Genomic DNA, 23,756 nt, shown 5'->3' on the forward strand with positions numbered 1-23,756 from the left:
TTATACATTATATTATTTCAAACTACTAAAATGTCAATAAAGTCACTTTGTTAAACTGTAGAGTTGAATTTTAAATATTATATTTTATCAAAAGTGACATGGATCAAGGTCCTATGATGCAATTCACAACCATAAATAAACCGAAAATACCTGTGAATGACAAAATACAGATATTGTTAATTAACAGAATTTTTTTTTACAGTGTACTGAGCGATTTCAGCTGCTGTCTGGTCTTTCCATTCCTTTTTACACCTTCCTTTCCTCATGTGTTCAAAACTTTTCCCTAGTCATTTTATTACACATAACTTAATTTCTAAACTAATTAGTTTTGTTGTGTTTGCATGGATGGATTACTTTGGTATTACTGACATCTGGTGAAAATGTCAAGTCATCAGCACCTTTAGACATATTTTTTGGAAAAAAAATGGTGACATGATCAATACTTTTTTTTACCCACTGTACATCATTTTAGTTGTATTTTTTTTGTCTGAAGTTAGTTAAATATTCCCCTTGAACAAAATCTCATGTCTGTATAATGCAAGCATATGTAGTGTTAAATGTTGGCTACTCGCAAAGGTGCATGGCAATGACACAATGAATGTTTTCAGTTTAGATTTCATTACAAGCCAGTCTACTGATTCATATGATCGTCGAGTTTATTCTATTTCTGTGAAATGTTTTATGAGATGACTGGACTTAATTCTTAAGAAAATGATGTCGATTGTGTGTCCTCTTCACATGTTTATGTGTGAATGTTTTTCTATTATGACTCATTTAAGATGTTGAATTGGTCAAACGTTCTGAATGTACTTTATACATGCAATTTTAGCGGATTGTTTTTATTCTGAACGCGTTGAGATGTTCGAAGGTTGTACTAAAACTGCTGCATTTTATCTCAGTTGTGGAGGAGGGAAAAATTTGTCTCCGTGATCTTCTGTGATCACCCGTGAAGTAAATAAAACAATAAATATGAAAGGTATTGACACAATTCATGTATGTGAACACAGTGTCCTCTTTACTTAAACAGTGCTATTTAAGAGTTTCTGTGGGTGTTAAAACCCCTTTTTTTTCTACAAATTAAAATAATCATAGCAAAATGTCTTAAGTTCATAAAGTAATGACTATAAAAATAAATATCTTAATGTGCATGGGTGGATTTAGTGATTTGGGGCCCTAAGTAATTTATGCCATAAACAGTTCTTATATGCACCATTAGTATTTACACTCACCGGCCACTTTATTAGGTACACCTTTCTAGTACCGAATTGGACCCTTTTGCCTTCAGAAATGTCTTAATCCTTCGTGGCATAGATTCAGCAAGGTACTGGAAATATTCCTCAGAGATGTTGTGCATTCAGAGATGTTCTTCTGCATATCTCGGTTGTAACAAGAGGTTATTTGAGTTACTGTTGCCTTTCTATCAGCTCCAACCAGTCTGGCCATTCTCCTCTGACCTCTAGCATCAACAAGGCATTTGCACCCACAGAACTGCCGCTCACTGGATATTTTCTCTTTTTCTTTGTTCTCTGTAAACCCTAGAGACGGTTGTGCATGAAAATCCCAGTAGATCAGCAGTTTCTGAAATACTCAGACCAGCTCATCTGGCACCGACAACCATGCCACATTCAAAGTCACCTAAATCCCCTTTCTTTCTCATTCTGATGCTCGGTTTGAACTGCAGCAGATCGTCTTGACCATGTCTACATGCCTAAATGCATGGAGATGCTGCCATAAAACTTGTAAAGTAGTTTTGAGAGCATATATTAATGCTTTTAAATCTTCACGTAAAAAGGAAAGACGCAGACGGCTATTTGAAATTGAAAATATCCTTCCTTCCATGTTCATATCATTTCCCTTTTTTTAAATAAACTTTCACTTGTGTTTTGTTTATTTTTTTCCAAACATTTAAAATATACAAATTGCATTTTCAATTTGCATGTTCAAAAAGATGTTTTTTTTTTGTTGTTTGTTTTTCTTAAAACAGATTTCTTTTTCGGATGACAGTCATTTTTAAGTTCTAGTTTTTATCAAACAATATTTGCTTATAGCATTTCCTCTAAATCAAATGCTCTGCTGCCCTCTATGAGTGACCATGAGAATAGCAATCCTAGAAAAATATTCTTTATAGTGGAAAAATTATTTTCTTCATAAAATTAAAAAGCTTTTTGCAGTAAGAATAAAAGATATTTGATGATTAAAAATGTTTTTTTTCTTTCTTTGGATTTCTGAAAAACAACTATTTTGCTACATTTTCTAAGAACTCTGATTCTTCTGCAGAGAATCTTTGCTGTTTTAATTGGAGGAAACTGTAAAAGGTGTTTCCGGGCAAGTAAAACCACTCTATTTACATACATGAAACCTCAAAGAACTATGTGGGATCCTGCAATAAATGGTAAGTAGTGGGACGAGACCACCAGCTTGGCACAAATGACTAATATTTCACAGAACACCTGAATGGAAATTTTTTTATGATCTAACATTATAAAGATGACATTTTCCTTACAATGGATATGTGTTGTTAATTTACTCACACTCAGGCCATTCAAAATGCACATGGGCTCTTTAGTAGAACATTAAATGATCTGTCTATGCAAGAAACTTATATGTTATTTACAACATTGTTAGCTTCAATCTACATCCTCGGTTAAGTTTCTTGGACAGAATGTTTTGCTTCATAAGACTTCAGTGCACCATCAACAGTCATAGGTTGTTTTTTGTTTTGCTTATGTTTTTCTAACTCTTAAAATGCGAGTTTCAGAGGAAAACCTTCATTTAAGGCAAAGTGTTTAATTTTCGCCACTAAAGAACACATATTCACAAAGGCAAAAGAAAGGCGTAGTTTGATGACTCTGTGACTGATTGTGGAATCATAGGAGTTGTGGTCTTCATTACATCCTATACGTCCTTCTGCCGTAATCTCACTAGTTAAAATTGCTAAACTCTCTGGATTTTAACATTTGGGATAACGTAAGTACACAATTCAGCAAAATAAGCAGCTCTGTACTGGTGATTTTTGGATATTTTAATGAAAAAAAATCTTCCATATTGTGCCCTTAATGTTCAAATAAAGAGGGAAAAAGCATCTTGAATGGCCTGAGGAAGAGGAAAATGCTTTGAAATGTGCATTTTTTTAATTCACATAATCTCAATTGATACACAAAGAGAGGGTGGGACATAGAGTAGCCCCTCCCCTTTAAAAAAACAGCCAATAGCGTTTAGTTTTTATCACACCTCTGGCAGTGAGAGTGGTTGAGCTAAAGTGCATCAAATTAAAGGCATATTGAAGGGGTCGGGTATGTCAGATACTAGAGAGCATTTGATTGGTCAGAAGATTTGATGAGAAACTGAAGTATGAGGTGACACGAAAAAAAAAACATTGATCCATTTAGGCGAAGTGACAAACTGCAAGCTTTACCTGTTTATATCAGGTTTATATTTACCAAACACAAATTTTGAAGCACACTACCTAATAGATATCCTTAAAACTAAGTGAAACTAACATTTAAAATGTTTTATTGTAATTTCACGAGGCCGTTAACAGCACATTTTCATTTTTAGGTGAACTATCCCTTAAAATATCATCATCACAAACTCAAACCATCTCTTAAAAGAGTGATTTTGAATATTGATTGTATAAGAAAACAACATGAACAGTAACATAAACAGTATCCTTAAATATGTGGATCATTACAGCTTATTATAGAATGGAAAACTTAATGAGACAACACATTTCTGTAGCTCCCTCGAGCTTTATACTCACAAGAGAACGCGGTGTAGCAACCTGGAAAGAGCTGGGTTTGGTTACAGCAACACTGACTGAAAAGAGAGAGAGAGAGAGATGACGTTTGTTGTTTAGTTTGTATACTGACTGTCTACATGAAGATTATTAGAGCACCTTCAATGACAGATAGACTACTAATCAAAACTGCACAAAGATGGAATATTTGCTTTTAATGGAGGGAGTAATTGTAATTTTGATTGATTTCAGTCTGTTTTAATTTAACAGCTATTGTTTGGGCTCAGATGAACAGGCCACAGTAACAGGGGTGGTTCCAACTGTTGTGGTTCCAGGGGTGGTTCCAAGTTTCTAACTGATCAGGTAAGATGCTAATTGTTTATACGCTTCTACACTTTTACATTTATACTAGTATGTAATAATGTTATAATTTTAATCAGAGTGAGCTCAAATTTGCAGTCATAAACACTATTTATACTGCGTTAAAAATGTGTAAAAAAAAAGAAATTAATATTAAGAAATTGTCTTACCAATGTTTACTGGTGTTTCAGCGGTAATTAGAATTTCTCCATCGCATTGTGTTTTAGAGTTAGCACATATATTGGTAAAATAAACGGATAACACCCAACCAAAACAAAACTGGTTTTATGTTTTTGTATTTTTATTTAATTTAGTTTGTATTTTGTATTTAGTTTAAAGCTTGACATATACTAGCACTGTTGTACAGCAAAATAAGTGCACAATTCTTCAGAAAGTTCTGTTGTTGTTTTTTGTGGACAAAATTGACAGCATATGGGTCTAGTATAACATGAGAATAAACAAATATATTTTTCTTCTTCAGGGTTAGGGTAGTGTCATGCTTGGATTAAATACTGGGGGTAAAACTAACCTTATCCTTACCCTACTAAAATGGCTGCCAGATACAGTATACAGTAGTCATTCAACATTTGAAATAAATTTCAATTGTACTTAAACTAAAATGGGTGTTGTTCAATAGATTTAGAACATCTTTGAATAAAAGTTTTGATCCACTTCAAATGCTGACTATACTGTATACGTTACATTGGTTTATTTTTAACTTTACCCATGTTTTATTTCTATAATAAATCTTGTCTTAATCTTAGGTTTATATATTTTTTATCTTATTTGCTCTTATATTGTATGTATGTAGTATCGGTTATCCAATTGCTGTGTTTTTATTTCTTAATCCTTTAGCCATTAATTTGTTTGTTTTGGTGTGTTTTGTAAACATGCTTGTCACATTTTCCCTGTTCTATGTTTGTTTGTGAAGCATTAAAATGTGCACATGCTTTGCCTATTATGTGAACTTTTAAAATAATTACATTATTTAGTAGGCCATTCGTTTCCCAGAGATGGGTTGCGGCTGGAAGGGCATCCGCTGCAAAAAACATGTGCTGGATAAGTTGGTGGTTCATTCCGCTGTGGCGACCCCAGATTAATAAAGGGACTAAGCCGAAAATAAAATGAATGAATGAATAGACCATTCTTGGTGTTTGTGTTTTTGCTGGTGTAATAATGCATCATCATGTTGTCCCAATCCCCTGAGACCTTCGTTCATCTTCAGAACACAAATTATGATACTTTGGATTAAATCTGAGAGCTCCCTCATCCTCCATAGACTAAAAACATTGGTTCAAAGCAACCAGAAACATTGTCAAAACGATGTCCATGTGACTTCAGTGGGTCAACTGTAATCATATGAAGCTCCAAAACACGCTTGAGCATAGAAAAAAAGTAAAAATTACTTATTTTGCATATGTCTTCTCTTTAGCTGCATGATTCTACTATGAGCAATACGACGCTTGCATGTTTCACTGATGACCCTAAAGCTCTGATCCCACTGTGTGCTTTCAGTCACGATTTGATCATGTAAGGCCATGTCCACACGTACACGGGTATTTTTATAAAGAGTTTTCCCAGCTCTCGTTTTAAAAAATCTCCGTACACATGAAAATTAGGGATGTCCAGATCCGATCACGTGATTGGAAATCGTGCCCGATCACGCGGTTTCAGACTCTATCGGTATCGGACATTACCTCCTGATCAGGAATCAAACATATATGCATGTATACATATATTCTCGTTGCTTTTTAATGCATCTATAGTTATGCGGTGACAGAGTTAGACCTCTTTTCTTGACTTCACACAGAAACAGCAACACGTGTGGCATGCCATAAATTTCTTGCAGAGATGCTATTGGTTAAACGCCGGCAAAGTAGAACACGGAAGCAGCTTGAAGTGGAAATCGTGAGTATGTCAGCGGTCTGGAGGTATTATAAAGTTAATGACGACAACATTGCCATTGCCAATATTGTAAGATATGTAAACTTAACATTCCAAGAGGTGGAAAGGAAAAGGCTACATTTACCACAACAAACCTAAGACACCACAAGAACAAATGTAGAACCTCGATTTGTCGTGTCGTCTCGCCACTATATCACAGAGAAAGCTCTGCCAGCTCTTTATAAGGAGATTTCTGACAAACTACTTGTCCTGTTATAAGATGTATCTCATTCATTTCGTTCACCACAGACATATGGAGTTCGTCCGTAGCTCCCATGTCTCTACTAAGCCTTTATGTATTATAGAAGTATCGGATTGGGTTTCGTTATCGGCAGATACCCAAAGTCAAATAACTCGGACTCAAAGGCAAAAAAACCTGATCGGGACATCCCTAATGAAAATGGCGAAATTTTGCACAGTGATTGTAACATCTCAGGGCACACTCACACTATGCTATCCGAACTGTGCTCAGGCGCATTACCCAGTTCGAATTGTGAAGTGTGAGTGCTCTGAATCGTGCTCAGGCGCGGTTCAGTTGACTGGCCCTGGCCCGGTTGGAAGAGATGTGCCAGAGTGTGGATCACTTGGGCTTTGGTGCGGTACATTTGTAGTGTGAGTGCAAAGCACGCCTGAGCCCAAAACTGAAGACTAGACGTGACTTTTAAGGGACTGTTTCATATGGATTTACTAATCATTCTAACTGTTCAATGAACGCAAACTGTCGTAGTTTATTAAAGACGCAAACCCCTTACTGCACGTCAGCAGCACCTTCAGCAAACCTTCTAATTCCTGCAGCACGAGGACTTTTATGATTATTTATGAGCGCCAAAAGTGGCTGATCTTTTCGGCAAAATATTTGACTGTGTGTAACTGCATCCCAAACGACTAAAACAATATAACTAAAGCAATCTCCCCTGTGCTGAGCGAGAGCGCTTCTCTTCTGTTAAACTGAAGAGTCGCATCATTGATGACATAAGTGTGCTCTAGCTCAGTAGGTGAGAAATGCAGTGTGAGTGCAGGCCAACACAGGTCGCACACCAGAACCGAAACTTGGCGACACACAGCATCACGCCACGCAGCGCCATGCATTTTAGATTTCTAAACATAGGTTTCTATCAGGATACACACCGGCGCAAGTCGGCAGCTGTCCGCAGCAAGTAGCCACGACTCAGGACACGGTTCATATTTCTGCCGTGCCACAGAGCTCCATCTAAATAGTTTAATTTTAAATATCATGCGAATGTGCGCGTCTGGTGTGCGATACTTCCAACTGTCACGTGCGAGATGTGTTGCAGCGCTGAGCGGTGCATCAGGTGTGTGACTTGCTCAAGGGGGAGAGTGAAGGGGGGACAAGTGCGCTTCGGCACGGTTCAAGGCAACCGTGCCTAGTGAGAGTACACTCCTAATGGCAATATGTCATACTGTCTTGTAGTAAACATGCACCTTGACCTGACATGCCATAAACAAAGTTAATTCATTCATTAGTCCCTTTAGTCCAGCTTAGTCCCTTCATTAATCTGGGGTCGACACAGCGGAATGAACCACCATCTTAGCCAGCACATGTTTTACGCAGCGGATGCCCTTCCAGCCGCAACCCATCTTTGGGAAACCTCCACACACACTCATTCACACTCATAACCTACGTAGAATTTAGCTTACCCAATTCACCTGTACCACATGTCTTTGGACTGTGGGGGAAACCGGAGCACCCGGTGGAAACCCATGGAACGAACGCAGGGAGAACATGCAAACTCCACACAGAAACGCCAACTGACCTAGCCGAGGCTCAAACAAGCGACCTTCTTGCTGTGAGGTGACAGCACTACTGCGCCACTGCGTCGCCATAAACAAAGTTATTTTATTTTATTTTTTTACTATTTTTTGGTGCACAAAATTGTTCTTGCAGCAATTCGTAACTTTTTGTATGAATTTATACAATCTCATTCATAAAATTTAGGATGATTTGCTCATCCCCCAGTGAAAGTTAGGTTTAGGGGTGTGGCTTGGTGCCACGCCTCCTTTTAAAAATCATACATTTTCGTACGACTGAACTAGTACCACTAAACTGACGTTTTTTCAAGTTACGTTTTTACCGTGAGATCAGGTTGGAGCTTTATAGGATTACAGTTGAACCACTGAAGTCACATGAAATGTTTTTGGCTACCATTTAGGCCCAATCTCAATTCTATTTTCCCCCTACCCCTTCCCCATTAAACAGAGTGTGAAGGGGAAGGGCTTCAAATTTACATAAAGAAACAGGACTGAACTACAACACCCACACACGTCATCATTTGTCATCGTGAGCCCTTACTTCATATAATGTCGACTGCTGTAGTTATTCCAGTTGCATTATTTTTTGGTATTTATTTTCAAGAAATCACTGAAGGCATACATCATGTTATCATAAGGATATAATGTGTCGATAAGCTTGTAACTGCATTTGCACCGTGGCCATATTCATCTATGTAAACACAAGAAAACAACATTAACGTTATACCAAACTCTACAGTATATAAAGGTAATTCCCAGCCACTAGACATTTCTGACAGGGTATTTGGGTGTCATATGTGTTGTGGGACGAATATACAGGAGTTATTATTATGGATGCGACGCAGTGGCGCAGTAGGTAGTGCTGTCGCCTTTACAGCAAGAAGGTCGCTGGTTCGAGCCTCAGCTGGGTCAGTTGGCGTTTCTGTGTGGAGTTTGCATGTTCTCCCTGCGTTCGCGTGGGTTTCCTCCGGGTGCTCTGGTTTTCCCCACAGTCCAAAGACATGTGGTACAGGTAAATTGGGTAGGCTAAATTGCCCGTAGTGTGTGTGGATGTTTCCCAGAGATGGGTTGCGGCTGGAAGGGCATCCGCTGCGTAAAAACGTGCTGGACAAATTGGCGGTTCATTCTGCTGTGGTGACCCCAGATTAATAAAGGGACTAAGCCGACAAGAAAATGAATGAATGAATTATTATGGATTATAGACAGCAAATTTTAGCATTTTTTAAAGCATTACCATGAAACCCAAACACTGCTATAAATGAATTAAAACATATGCTCGTTTGTTGTAAGAATTCTTAATAATTCCCAAAAATACCTAAATTTGTGCATCTCCTAACTTACATTTGCGGGCGGCCATGTTGCCGTTGTAGCTGCTGTATTCGGGGAAATTTTCATACCCTTTAATTTCTAGTGTGGTCCTGTAAAATCTCTGTTTCAAGGGCTATCTATCTAACCCTTCCCTTTAGCCCTACGCCTTCAAGCTCAAAAGAATTGGGACACCACAACCCCTTCACATATACATAGGGTATAGAGTAGAATTGCGATTGGGCCTCACTCTTTATGGAGGATGAGGGAGCTCTCGCATTTCATCTGAAAAATTTTTGTTATGACGATAAACTAAGGTTTCAGGGGATTGGAACAACACGAGGGTGAATCATAAATAACCGAATTTTCTTTTTTTGGCTGAACTAATCTTTTAACAGCACTTTCCCTCATCTAACTTGCCTTGTTTCTGCTGTGTTGTTGTTATAATTTAAGGATGTGGAGGAGCAGCTGGAGATGTGTTCGCCATGGAAACGGAGCCGGAGACCGTTAAGGAATGACAGACTGAATCTCTCCGGTGTGTGTCTCCTCAAAGCAGTGCGGAATAAACTCGGACGACCGTGACGGATCTTCCACTGATTGCAGTATTACTCGTCAAGCACCTCTAGAGCTCAAGTATGTCGGCGAACGGGACCCAGGACCGCCCGGTTACAGTGGCGGAGCCACACACTCGCGGAGGCACGCACGAGAGGACGGTGCGCTCGCCAGGTGTCTGTTCATCTCTCCCGCGCTTCCTGCGTCTCAGGTTCACACCGGAGTCTCTCGAGAAAGTTTATCAAACTTATTTTCTGCGGCAGCGGCAGGAGACGTTACTGGTGCTGATCGTGTTCGCGGCTCTGTTTAACGGTTATGTGATCATCATGTGCGGGGTTGTTTACTCTCCGGATAAACTGAACACGCTCGCTGTGGCGGCAGGTGGGATGGCGTCGGATATTCTGCTCTACATCACATCCCGGTTCCGTTTGCTCCCTGTGCACGTGTCCGCGAGCTTTGTGCCGTACGCGCTGTGGCTGCTCATCATGGTCCACGTGCTGTGTTACTTCAGCTTGAACTTCGCGGGGTTTTACGCCGCCGGTGACACGGTGGGATGGCAGACGTTTTTCATCTTCTCCTTCTTCCTCATGCTCCCGCTGTCGCTCGCGCCCATTGTGTTGCTGAGCGCGCTCTCGTGCTGCGCGCACACGCTGCTGCTGGGATTCACAATGTCGCTGAGAAACCAAGACAAACTGCAGCTAACAGTGCTGATTAGACAGGTAAAACACACATGTTGGAAAACATCATTAATAAATAACACAATGGTAATAATTTTAGGCATACTTTAGTAGAGTATTAGCACTTTTTAAAAACGTTTTTGCTTATAAACAAATGATTTACAGTGAGCTGCAGTCATGTTATTTTCTTTGATATAATCGTTGTTATATATTGGGGAAAGTTACTTTTGAAAGTAATGCATTACATTATTGAGTTACTTCCCAAAAAAGTACCTAGTTGCCTTACTAAGTTACTTTTTCTGATAAGTAATGTGTTACATTACTTTTTGAGTTACTTTTGCGTTACCTTTCCTTATATTTGCTGGGACTTGATCTCTTTCAGAACTTACAGGGGTTTTCTTTAACTTCTTTTTTTAAATAGAAGAGCTTTTTGTCTTATTAGTCATGTAAAATCACTGTCCATTGAGACAATCCTCTTCCTTTTCTTCGATGTGTTTAAAATAATAAATGCATTCTCTCATTGAGTGCGTGATTTAAATGTTCATTTCAATTCAGCAGTTTATTATTTTAAAAGCTAATTCATTCATTCATTTTCTTTTTTTTCGGCTTAGTCCCTTTGTTAATCTGGGGTTGCCAGAGCGGAATGAACCACCTATTTTTATCCACCATATGTTTTACGCAGCGGATGCCGTTCCAGCTGCAACCCATCACTGGGAAACCCATACACACTCATTCGCACACATGAGTGGACAATTTAGCTTATCCAATTCACCTGTACCGCATGTCTTTGGACTGTGGGGGGAAACCGGAGCGTGCTCCTGCAAACGCAGGGAGAGCATGCAAACTCCACACAGAAACACCTACTGATCTAGCCGAGGCTCGAACCAGCGACCTTCTTGCTGTGAGGCGACAGCACTACCTACTGCGCCACTGCGGTGCCCAAAGCTAATTCATTAAAATAAAAAGTAACACCTAACATTACATTAATAAAAAAGTAACTCAAATATTATTGCTTAATTTTTTTAAGTCATACGGACCTTTACTCGTTACTTAGAAAAGTAATATTATCACTTAACTCTCGTTACTTGTAATGCGTTACCCCCAACACTGGTTATATTCTCTAATATACTTCTCTGGACGCTACTGTTGTACCACCAAAGTATACCTTTTGGTAATATTTTTAAATTCCATCATATTACATTACTCAATTTTTTTCATCTTAAATATAATACCAAGTAAAATATAGTATCACTACTATTACAGTACTTTTTGTAAAGGGCAATCACAAACATTTTTCTGCACATGCATACATTTAAAATGAATAAATGTAAAAACATTTGCTCATTTACTTTATAATAATAGTCCATTAGTTAATGTATTTACTAACATTAACAATCTATTAGTAATACAGTATTTATTCATCTTTGTTAACATTAGTTAATATTATTTAAGTTAACGTTCATGTTAGTTCATATTTACTCACAGTGCATTAACTAATATTAAGCACAACTTTGGAGTTTAATAATACATTTGTTAATGGTGAACTATGATTAATAAATACTTTACAAGATTATTCATACTTAGTTAATGTTAGTAAATACTAATAATACCCAATATTATTCTAGTCACTCATAAAAATTTATATTTTTTATATTATTTTAATATTTCAGTAGTATATTATTATTATTTTAAACATATATGAATATTTAATACATATTTTTAGGTTTTATAGGATTTCCATATATATTACCATTTAATATTTTTACGTTGCAATTGTGATTTTTAAATTGCTGAAGTTAATACTTTTATTCGAGTAGGATACAATAAATGTAACACATGTGATAGTAAAGACATCAGTTTTGTAATTTCACAAAAATATTTCTTTTATAAATTATTAGACCTGATCATCAAAGAATAAAGGTTTCCACAAAAATATTACTAACAATATAAAAATATGCATAGTTGCTTTCAGCATTGATTAAAAAAAATACCATTTGTTGGGCAGCAAATATTTTAAAGGGGTGGTCCACTACGATATCATATTTTAATATATGATATATATTAAATAATTGTGCATACTTTAGTTGATGTGTAATGTAGCTGTGTGAACATAAACAGAATCTCTGAATGTAAAATGCTTAAAGTTTAATGCAAAGGGAGACATTGGTTTTTACAGAGTTAGCTTAGCAAAGCCTACAATGAACGAATTTTGGGGACTACAAAAAACCCATCACAAATGTACTTTTACCGCACACACACACACTGTGCAGCTAAGGGGCGTGGCCAGAGTCACTGTAACGTTACAGCAGAGGGAAAAAATGCCGCCCTGTTATTTCCACCGAGCTTCTTCTGTTTCTGTATTTGGGCTACCAAATGACACGACACAAAGACAGAAGTGCTTACAGTTTAATATTAATCATGTTCCAGAGAACTATAAAATAGCACGCATGATTTGACAAAACACAGCTTACAGAATGTTTCCTAGTTCAGTGCTGGATTCGGTTAAAATCTCCTAAAAGAAGGAGCAGCTCCAACAAGCAGAAGCTGTGGACTCACAACCTGTAAGTGTTTTTATTTGTTAAAATTGATTATGACATGCACAGTGTCTAGCCTTAATGGTATGCTGTAGCAGAGATGTAAACAATAGGAAATGCTGTTTGGCACCACTAACGATTTAGCTACAAATTCATATTTATCAGTCAAACAGCTGTAAACACACACACACACACACACACACTTCACCAGCGCGTGCGTGTCTCTCTATAGGCAGCTTTTCTGTACGTTTTACATCTCAGATAATGAACTCGTAAAAAATATGTGAATGATTCATGTTGCTTACAAATGCATATTCCAAATATATGTGAAAGATGTTGTGTAACGCGTTGAGTTAATACAGGAGAGCTGGCCTAACTCGTGTAGCAGCAGAAAAATAAATCAAGGCTCACACAGGTCGCATCCCACATCTTGTGCTTTATTCTTCTGTCAACAGCATCACTGTATGTTACTGAACAATAACTTAATCCGAGCATCAGAGAAAAATAAAAATAAACATCGGTCCCGCGCACATGCGCTTCTCGTGTTACACACATCTACAGACAGTTCACACATACACTTAGACACACACACAGTGGCAAACAAACAAATATTATTGTCTTATTAGATTGGTCAGTCAATCAGTCATTCTATCTGTCAGTCAGTCAATCAGTTGACAATGGCCTCTGGTGGATCTATACAAGAACAGCAAGAATTGCATTCGTGAGAGAAATTTGAGGTCTCAAAAAGCATACACAGCGACCCCTGGTGGATTCGCAAAAAACATAGCTCCTGGGACGTATTTGGTGCTCTCCAGAAATGTATATGAGGGTATGTTTTCAGAATGGGGATGAGTTGGAAGTAATCAAGCTGTAAAGCACAGCGTTGAGTCAGTTACCTTTTCAAACATATTCAAATACAAATGAGTTATTTTAATCTATAATATTATAGTATTTATAGTATTTAACAACTTTGTTTTATTTGTAATGTAAATGTAACCTTAAATAGCAGAAGAGTCTTTTTTGAAAAGCATTTTGAGAAAAATCGAACTGACCTGAAACCTCTGACTAATTCTAAACCTGATTCATAACAACAGAGGGGTTGCGAGAAGTGTCACATGTTTGATGTCATGAAGGCGGAGCTTAAAGATCTGATGTAATATGGCTATTTACATGAAAGAAAAATATCTCTTTTACATTGACATCCCAGGACAGTCCAAAAAAAACTATCATTGTTCTCGTTCTGTATATATTGTGTGCATATTAAATCCGAAGTGACACAAGTGTGTTGTTTCTTGCAGCTCGTGGCGAATCTGATGCTGTATTTTGGTGCCATGCTAGTGGGTGTGATGTCATATTTCATGGCTGACCGTAAATACCGCACAGCGTTTCTAGAGGCCAAACAATCTCTGGAAGTCAGTCTCACGCTGAAGGAACAGAGTCAACAACAGGTACGCACACACACACACACATAGAGCAAACACCAGTTTAATAGGTTATTAACTAGACCGGATGCTCTTTGTAAGGAGTTTAAGGCTCAGTCTGTGAGATTAATGAACGTGCAGAGATGCTCTAATTGGGCTCAGTGGTGGAGCTCTGCCCTGGGGCCCAAGTGTCCTGTTACCTGTTATTGGCACATCTGAGCAGATCTCCAGGCAAGGACGCACTGTACACACACACACACACTGTTGTCACTCTTATTGCAGTAATGAAGTCATTCCCCAGGCTGTTGTTATTGTGACAGCAGTGCCACTAAAGACCCAAGAGTCCAAATTTGCCATCGCACATTATTTTATGTTGGTCACACAGTACGTATAAAAACTAGATTTAAAGGAACATATCACTTTTTTCGGAAATAGGCTCATTGTACAACTCACCTATAGTTAAATAGCTTAGATTTACCGATGTTGAATCCATTCAGCCAATCTCTGGGTCTGGCGGGAGCAATGTTAGCCTAGCTTAGCATAAATCATTGAATCGGATTAGACCATTAGCATCTAACTCAAAAATGTAAAAAAAAAAAAAAAAAAGTTAAATAATTTTCTACTTAAACTTGACGGAAATGGAATACTGTAAATTTTCTTGGTCGATATGGCTAGGAACTATACTCCCATTCTGATGTCAAGGATCAAGGATTCAAGGAACTAAAACTAAAAACTTTTACTAGTTATTTAGTGCTTTTTGGACTGCTGACATAGGCCTAGTATAATGTTTAATTTCCCCTAAAAAATGCAAAAGATGTGTTTTGTTTTTTTTTTGTTTTTTTTTGAAGGCACTTTATTGCATTTTGAATGTTTTCTGCAATTTATATATTGCGATATTAATTTAATTTCACAAGATGACTATTTAATATGTAGTAAAATGTACAAAATTCAATTAAAAATATATATTACATTGATATTAATTTATAAAATAAAATATTTCCCAGTACGGGCGGCGCAGTGGTGCAGTGGGTAGCTCTTTCGCCTCACAGCTTGAAGGTTGCTGGTTCGAGCCTCGGTCGGGTCAGTTGGCATTTCTGTGTGGAGTTTGCATGTTCTCCCGTGGCGTGGGTTTCCTCCAGGTGCTCCTGTTTTCCCCTACAGTCCAAACACATGCGCTTTAGGTGAATTGGGTAAGCTAAATTGTCCGCAGTGTATGTGTGTGAATGAGAGTGTATGGGTGTTTCCCAGTGATGGTTGCAGCTGGAAGGCCATCGCTGTGTAAAACATATGCTGAAGAAGTTGACGGTTCATTCCGCTGTGGTGACCCCTGATTAATAAAGGTACTAAGCCGAAGAAAATTGAATGAATGAACGAAATATCGATAATGGTGGCATTGTTTAATATGCATTTAAGTTTTAGGATTACTTTGATGAAATGTCTAAGATACTATAGAATATGTAGGCTACCATAGTTATTTATAGTAAAGACTAAAGTAGAACCATAGTATAGTAGAGTAGGCTACTTGAATAAGTCTGGTGTTGTGCTTATATAGTTGCACAACAAATATAACAAACATAAACAAATTACAGTATTCAATATTGTACACTCAAATAAATTCTGGGTTATTTAAACCCAAATTGAGTTAAAAATGGACTAATGCAAACACTGAGTCAGATTTTGGTCCTATTAATTATATTTTAAAAAATTAACCAGTAGTTAATAAATAATAGTTTATAAACAGTAATTAATAAATTAAATTACATATGAAAACAATAGAACCTGAATCAACAGTGATTTGTGTGCTTCAGTGGAGTCTAACAGTATTGAGGTGCAGAAATTCAATAACCAAATGTAAGAAAACACTTTCTACAGTCTTCATTGTATAAATAAACATAGTTAATCTTTGTTAAAGTGGTAAACTGTCAAATTTATTGTGTCCAAATCATACCTGTCAACATCGGGATGTGAAAATAAGGGATACGCACACCATAATAAGGGATATCCCCCCATTCTTCACTGTATAACTTACACATTTTGATTAAAGAGCAATAAATAGATCTCTTATTTATTTAGATTTTTTAGTTTGATTACATTAAATAACAGGTGTCACTTTAAAAATGCACACATCTAACGTTATAATGAAAGCATTTGATTGCTTTCTTAACTTTTTATACTCATTTAGGACAAAATTAGTTGTGTTTGAAAAAAATAAAGCCACCAAGATCGACATCTTTAGGTGTTATTATTATTTATTATGTGTATATGTCTGTTCAAACACGCACCCAAAACCCAGACTTTCACTGCGCTTCAAATCACGTGTACAGAATCTGTTTGGGAAACAGCATCAATTCATCACTATGGAGCGTGTCAGCTGACAGTCATGCACCGCTATATTACTGTTTTGAGGATTGCATAGGAGGGGCGACGGCCCCTGTATTGAAAAGGAACAGGAATCCCGCCGTTATTATATTTATTTCAAAGTGTTTTCTTCAATAGTATCTGGATGCAGCCTTTATGATGCAAGCTGAGATTGCATCACTAAGCGAAGCAATATCAGAGACAATGCAATCAATGAAGTGAGTGACGTCACTGTGAAGGGTAGGGTTAGGGGTAGGGTTAGGTGAGCCATTAAAAAGCATTGAATGCAGCACAGATTGCACTGCACCAGGTCTGCATCCAGACCCCTCTCGTTTTCATGCCTAAATAACACGAAAGCACAGAACAGACTCATATTTAAGAGAAAGGGGCGGCCCCTGGTGGTTCGGCGGGATGGTTTGCAGATAGGGAGAATCGGCTCTTTATTGTTTATTGACACCCTTCAGAGAAAAACTGAAATCACGAGAGAAATACGGGAAAATACCTTTACGGAATGATAGCAGGATAGAACTGTAACATGCGGAAGAATCCAGGGAAAATAGGAAGGTTAACATGCATGGTCCAAATGGTTTAAATTAACTTGATGTCTTGCGATGCGACTATTGAAGATACTATCGCACATTGTGATATCGATGCAGAAACTACATATTGTACAGCCCTACAATCGCAAAGATTAATTTAAATAAGTGCACTACAACAAGATGTTTTGTTGATGTAAAAATATACGGTTCAGTCTCATACTCTAGACTTGTCTATTTTTAAATAAAAAATAAAAATAGTAAAAAAAATATTTAGCAAAACAGTATCAAATATCAATATTTTTCAAGGTATCGTACTGAAGTAACAAATTCCAGTATAGTGACAGCACTATGGGGATAATGTAGCGTCCATCATATGTACACTTCAGAATCTCGCCGGAAGTAATAGGTCAACCAGGTACCTACTACTTCTTGACTCGCATATGTTTCACATAGTTGCAACATAGGCTCACTCTGAAAACCTAGCCCTATATAGATTTCTGGAGATCATGAATTATGTAGCCAGGGGTATGTATGGCTGCATTTCATCTTTAAAATGAACGATATGGGGCGGTTTGACGCCGTTTCTTTTCACACTACCAGCTAACTGTTTACCTGCGAATGGACAGCTTTTCTGCTGTTACCAGTTTGTCCAGTGGCTCGCTGTGTACGTCAGCAGACTTGTGACATGGACGCAACGATGGGTTCGTGTCCGGCGAAGAACGGTTCCAGAACTCATGTAAGACAAAAGCAAAAAAAACAAAAAGTGCTTTTGAAAACACTTTCGGTTGGGTTTAGGCAGGTGGGTGGGCGCTTGATAATCGATGCTTTTGAAAGCCCTGTCGGTTAGGCTTAGGGAAGTGGGTGGGTGCTGGTCAATCTGTGCTTTTAAAAACACTGTCGGTTGGGTTTAGGCAGGTGGGTGGGCGCTTGATAATCGATGCTTTTGAAAGCCCTGTCGGTTAGGCTTAGGGAAGTGGGTGGGTGCTGGTCAATCTGTGCTTTTAAAAACACTATCGGTTGGGTTTAGGGAAGGAGGACAGTGGGTCAGTCGGTCAGTCAGTCAGTGGACAGTGGCCTCTGGTGGATTTACGTGAGAAGAAAAAGCGCAAATGGTACTCGTGAGAGAAATCTAAGATCCCAAAAACGTACACGCCAGCCCTTGGTGGATTCGCGAAAACTGCAAAAAACCGTACATAGGGACTTCCAGGGACATATTTGTCGCTCTCCAGTAATGTATATAGGGGTACATTTTCAGAATCTGCCTAGGTTGCATATATATGCACTATATATGGCTTACCATCTTTTTTTTCTCCAAATATAAAGGTGTTGTGTGTCATTGTTCCCCCATTATCATCGCTAAACTGAATTTCAAGCCTGAACAGTTAAAAACAGCTTTCTAAACACTTCCCAACATCTGTTGATCAAACAGATAGTCCCGCCCCCAACCTACACTTTCTTCAATATTGCTTTGGTTTTTTTTCTCACATTGTTTTATTAGAAAATCAAGTTACAAATAGTTTAATAAATGTCTTTATGAGTTTTTATCATTTTTGTCATTAGCAACATTTTATTGGACTTCTTAATCATAAGCAGCAGTCGATCTGAACAGTTTACTTGCTTTCTGCTGGTGTCTCTTTCAGTCCGTCCCACTCATGTGGTCACATGGTCTCCAGAGATCAATCCCAGAATGCCATAGCAGCAGGGGCTTCTGGGAGTTGAGTTCATCCAGCCAATCAGTGCGCAGCGGACGGGTTTAGCTTACTATGGCAACGGCATTAAGAGACAAATATGCTCTGCGAAAATCTAAGTCCCGAAATCCCACTTCACTCCTTTGTTCATGAAGCAGAGAGTGGAAAAACGCCTCAGATTAAGATACAGCTGTTTATGCAATCTCTTATAAATGAGAAACGTATCCCTGCTGAAAAATCCAGCTTAAACCAGCCTAGGCTAGTTGGCTGGTTTTAGCTGGTCGACCAGGCTGGTTTTGAGGGGTTTTGGCCATTTCCAGGCTGGTTTCCAGCTATTTCCAGCCTGGTCTTAGCTGGTCAGGCTGGAAAATGACCAGCTAAAACCAGCCTGACCAGCCTGGTTTAAGCTGGACATAGCTGGTTTAGGCTGGTCTCCCAGCCTGACTAGGCTGGTCAAGCTGGTTTTAGCTGGTCGTCTCCCAGCCTGACCAGCTAAGACCAGGCTGGAAATGGCTGGAAACCAGCCTGGATGTGGCCAAAACCCCTCTAAAACCAGCCTGGTCGACCAGCTAAAACCAGCCAACCAGCCTAGGCTGGTTTAAGCTGTTTTTTTCAGTAGGGATGTCTAATCAAGATACAAGATCTGATGAATATTTATAAGCTAAGACATGGGAATTCTTCATTGTCTAGTTTTATTATTAATAAAATGCATAATAATAACTTTGCAGTAATATAATTTAAAATACATATTTGAAATACATTGAAAACAAACTTGAGCCTCACAGTGGCACAGTAGGTAGCATAATCGCCTCACAGCAAGATGGTCGCTGGTTTGAGCCTCGGCTGGGTCAATTGGCATTTCCGTGTGGAGTTTGCATGTTCTCCCCGTGTTGGCAGAGGGTTTCCTCTAGGTGCTCCGTTTTTTTCTACAAGTCCAAAGACATGTGGTACAGGTGAATTGGGTAGGCTAAAATTGTCCGTAGTGTATGTGTGTGAATGAGTGTGTGTGGGTGTTTCCCAGTGATGGGTTGCAGCTAGAAGAGCATCCGCTGCGTAAAACATATGCTGGATAAGTTGGCGGTTCATTCTGCTGTGGCAACCCCTGATTAATAAACGGACTAAGCCGAAAAGAAAATGAATGAATAAAACCAAACTGTGGCTTTTTGTTTTTCAAATGTTCTGCTGTTTGGCAGAAAGATGATTTTTTTTAAACACGTTAAAACATAATCATTTTAATAACTACTAATTTCTAATAATTCACATCTTTTGTCTTTGCTATGATGACAGTACTTAATATTTTAGTGCTTATTATTTTGCAAGATACTATTATTCAGCTTAAAGTGCTGTTTAAATACTTCATTAGGTTAGAATAATTAGACAGTTCATTGAATATCAGTGGTTTGTTCTGTAGCCAAAAAATTAATAATAATAATAATAATAATAATAATAATAATAATAATAATAATAATAATAATAATAATAATTATGACCTTAAAATTATATTAAAAATGTTAAAACTGCTTTTATTCCTAAAAAAAGTACTGTGGGACATTTGATTATTTGATTATTTGAAAACTAATAATATTTTCACAGGAGGGTTAATAATTTTACCTTCAAATGTGTCTACAGCAGGGAAAATAAGTGTTGAATATGTTATGTTTTTTCCTGGAAATAATATTTCTAAAGAAGATGTTGACGTAATTGAACCAGATTTTGGTAAAAAGCCAAACAATACAAACATAAAAATAATCGGAAAAATTTGTATTATGCGTAATAACAATGAAATGACACAAGAAGAAGTACTGAAATGTATTTAATACTTTATATAAAAGGCTTTTTTGGTGATGGCAGCTTAAAGACACCTCTCATATGGAGAATGAAGTCACATGCATTGCTTAGGTGCGAATCTTGATGGTTCTGTGAGTCTCGTCTTTCAAAACTGATCTTTATTTTGTATTTTCTATTGGACTCAGGTCAGGGGATTGGCTGGGCCATTCTACAGCTTGATTTTCTTTCTGTGAAAGCATTTGAGAGTTTCCTTGGTTGTGTTTTGGATCATTGTCTTGCTAAAATGTCCACTCTGGTTTCATCTTGAAACTGATCATTTAGATGTTGGACTGAAGCAGCTGATTTTCATTTACCATGAGGACGGTCAGAGTGTTGCGGAAAAATTGCTGAGAGATTTCAGCTGCTGTCTGGGCTTTCACTGCCTTTATACACCTCCCTTTCTTCATGTGTTCAATACTTTTTCCCTGCAGCATTTCATTTTATTACACATAACTTCATTTGTAAACTAATTATTAGATGTGTCAACAGCACCTTTAGAAATATGTTTTCTAAGAAAAATGGTGAGGTGTTCAATACTTATTTTCCCCAATGAATACATACATATATATATATATATATATATATATATATATATATATATATATATATATATATATATATATATATATATATATATATATACAAAATTATATTTATACATTTCTAAATTTATATATAAATATTCTGCTCCATATATTCTTTATATTTGAGTAAGATTTTAATGTTTTATTTATTCTATAAATGTCTGATAACATTTCTTCCAAATTTCAAATAAAAATATTGTCATTTAGAGTTTTTTTGTGCAGAAAATAATAAGCGGTCAAAATAACAAATGTTAAAATCAGGCTTATTCCACCACATGTTTATTTCTTAATCCATAGTATTGTGTTTTCTAAAAGTGTGTGTGTTTATATTTATGTGTGTAGGAAGAGTTATTGCTGTCCATCTTACCGAAGCACATTGCAGATGAGATGCTTCAGGGTATGAAGAAAGGAGCCAATCAGAAAACAGATGCTCAACAGTTTAACACCATGTACATGTACCGCCATGAAGACGTCAGGTAAAACATTCACAATAACGTTAACTGACCTTCATTTTTGCCTTGCTCTGCTTTTTTTCTTATCCGTAATTTATCCTGTATGTCTTTTTTGATCCACTTTTTGAATCTGCAATTAAGGTCTTGCCATCCTGACTTTTCATGTCAGAACTACAGCTCGTATCTTGCAATTTTGATTTTAAACTTAAGAATAAAAGTGTGAATTGTCAAATGCAAAATCACAATTGTAAAAAAGATCATCTGAATTATGCCTTAAATATATTTAATTGCCCCTTTTCTGAGATGTAAACAAGCTTCCATATTATGATCTGAATATTTGTGTAAGCATTCCTGTAATAACATCATTGCACCAGTAGATGGCAAAAAAGTGTCTTCATGGGGACCTATTATGCACCTTTTTTACAAGATGTGAAATAAGTCTGATGTCCCAAGAGGTTGTATGTAAAGTTTCAGCTCAAAAATCACACAAATATTTTTTAACTCACTGAAACTGCCTTTTTTAGTCTTTGATCCTAATTGTGCTGGTTTGGTGACTGTTGCTTTAAATTCAAATGAGTTTGAGCTCTTTTCAAAAGAGGGCGGAGCTACAAATGCCTGTGTGTCAGCATAATGGCAGATTAAAAACAAAAACCTCTAATGGTGGACAGCTGCTTCTCACTCAGTGCTGTTTATGCTAATGAGGGAGAGATGGTCACTAATGGGCGGGGCTTTCCCCAGCTGATGACACATACAAAGGGAGAATGCCAATCAAAGTGTTTCTGCAGACTGTTTTTATCAAGTGTGATTATTAACAATAGAATTAATTAATGTTTACCATTAGGAGCTGGTTGTATTCACAGACTATTGCCACACAACTGTGTTTAAACCCCTTACAAAAGTGTTTTTTGCATAATAGGTCCCCTTTAAAATAAATCTACTTGTCTCTCTTTGCTGAATATATTGTTTTATTCAGAAATACTTTGAATAAACTAAAAGGGTCGTCAGATCATGTTGACTTTTAACAAGGCTGTTGAAACTCTTGATCTGATAATCTAACATCTCTCGTCTCCCTGCAGTATCCTTTTCGCAGATATCGTAGGTTTTACACAGCTTTCATCTGCTGTGACTCCTAAAGAACTTGTCAAAGTGCTCAACGAGTTGTTTGCTCGCTTTGACAAACTAGCAGCGGTGAGTAAAAACAGCAAACTTTTATCATTTATTTTCCTTCGGCTTAGTCCCTGATTTATCAAGGGTTGCACAGCAGAATGAACCTCCTACTATTCTGGCATATGTTTTACGCAGTGGATGCCATTCCAGCTGCAACCCAGCACTGGAAAACACTCATTAACTCTTACATTCACACACACATTCACACACATTCATCCAATTCACCTGTATCACATGTCTTTGGACTGTGGGGGAAATCGAAGCACCTGGAGGAAACCCACGCCAACACGAGGAGAACATGCAAACTCCACACAGAAATGCCAACTGGCTAAGACTTAAACCAGTGACCTACTTGCTGTGAGGCGACAGTGTTAACCACTGAGCCACCGTACCACCTCTAAAATGGCATTAACTAGTAATAAAACAAGCTATTTTAAAACTATTAAAAACTAATTTCTAATAACTGATTTCTTTTATCTTTGCCATGATGACAGTACATAATATTTGACTATATATTTTTCAAGATACTAGTATTCAGCTTAAAGCAGGTGTTCTCAACCTTTTTTGTTTCGAGGACCACCTCCTTCTCTGAAAAAGGCCCACGTCTGACATTTTTACCTAATCTGATTGTCTAGGGAAAATGCTTATTTTAAACTTTTATTTATTAGCAAAACATTTCTTTTGCTTATACTATTGCTATCTTATTTTTTACAGTATTTTATTTTAAAAAAAGCCCCGAAACATTATATATAGAGAGAATTAAATATAGAATATATAATAATATATATTTTATTTATTTTTTAAAACACACACAGATTAAAAGCTCCTGAATTCTTCTGGTA

At 37.4% G+C, this 23,756-nt stretch overlaps 1 protein-coding gene across 1 annotated transcript in view; it reads left to right on the top strand.

The window, feature by feature from the left end:
* Positions 1 to 9,750: 9,750 nt before the first annotated feature.
* The window catches only part of LOC130247412 (adenylate cyclase type 3-like), a 40,231-nt gene continuing 26,225 nt past the window's right edge, over positions 9,751 to 23,756 (top strand). The window contains 4 exon segments of the mRNA XM_056480636.1: positions 9,751 to 10,386; positions 14,177 to 14,326; positions 21,638 to 21,771; positions 22,824 to 22,935. Of these exon segments, the coding sequence (XP_056336611.1) occupies positions 9,751 to 10,386; positions 14,177 to 14,326; positions 21,638 to 21,771; positions 22,824 to 22,935 (1,032 nt within the window).

The sequence above is a fragment of the Danio aesculapii genome, chromosome 20 (assembly GCF_903798145.1).
Source record: "Danio aesculapii chromosome 20, fDanAes4.1, whole genome shotgun sequence".
In the NCBI taxonomy this organism is placed as follows: Eukaryota; Metazoa; Chordata; class Actinopteri; order Cypriniformes; family Danionidae; genus Danio; species Danio aesculapii.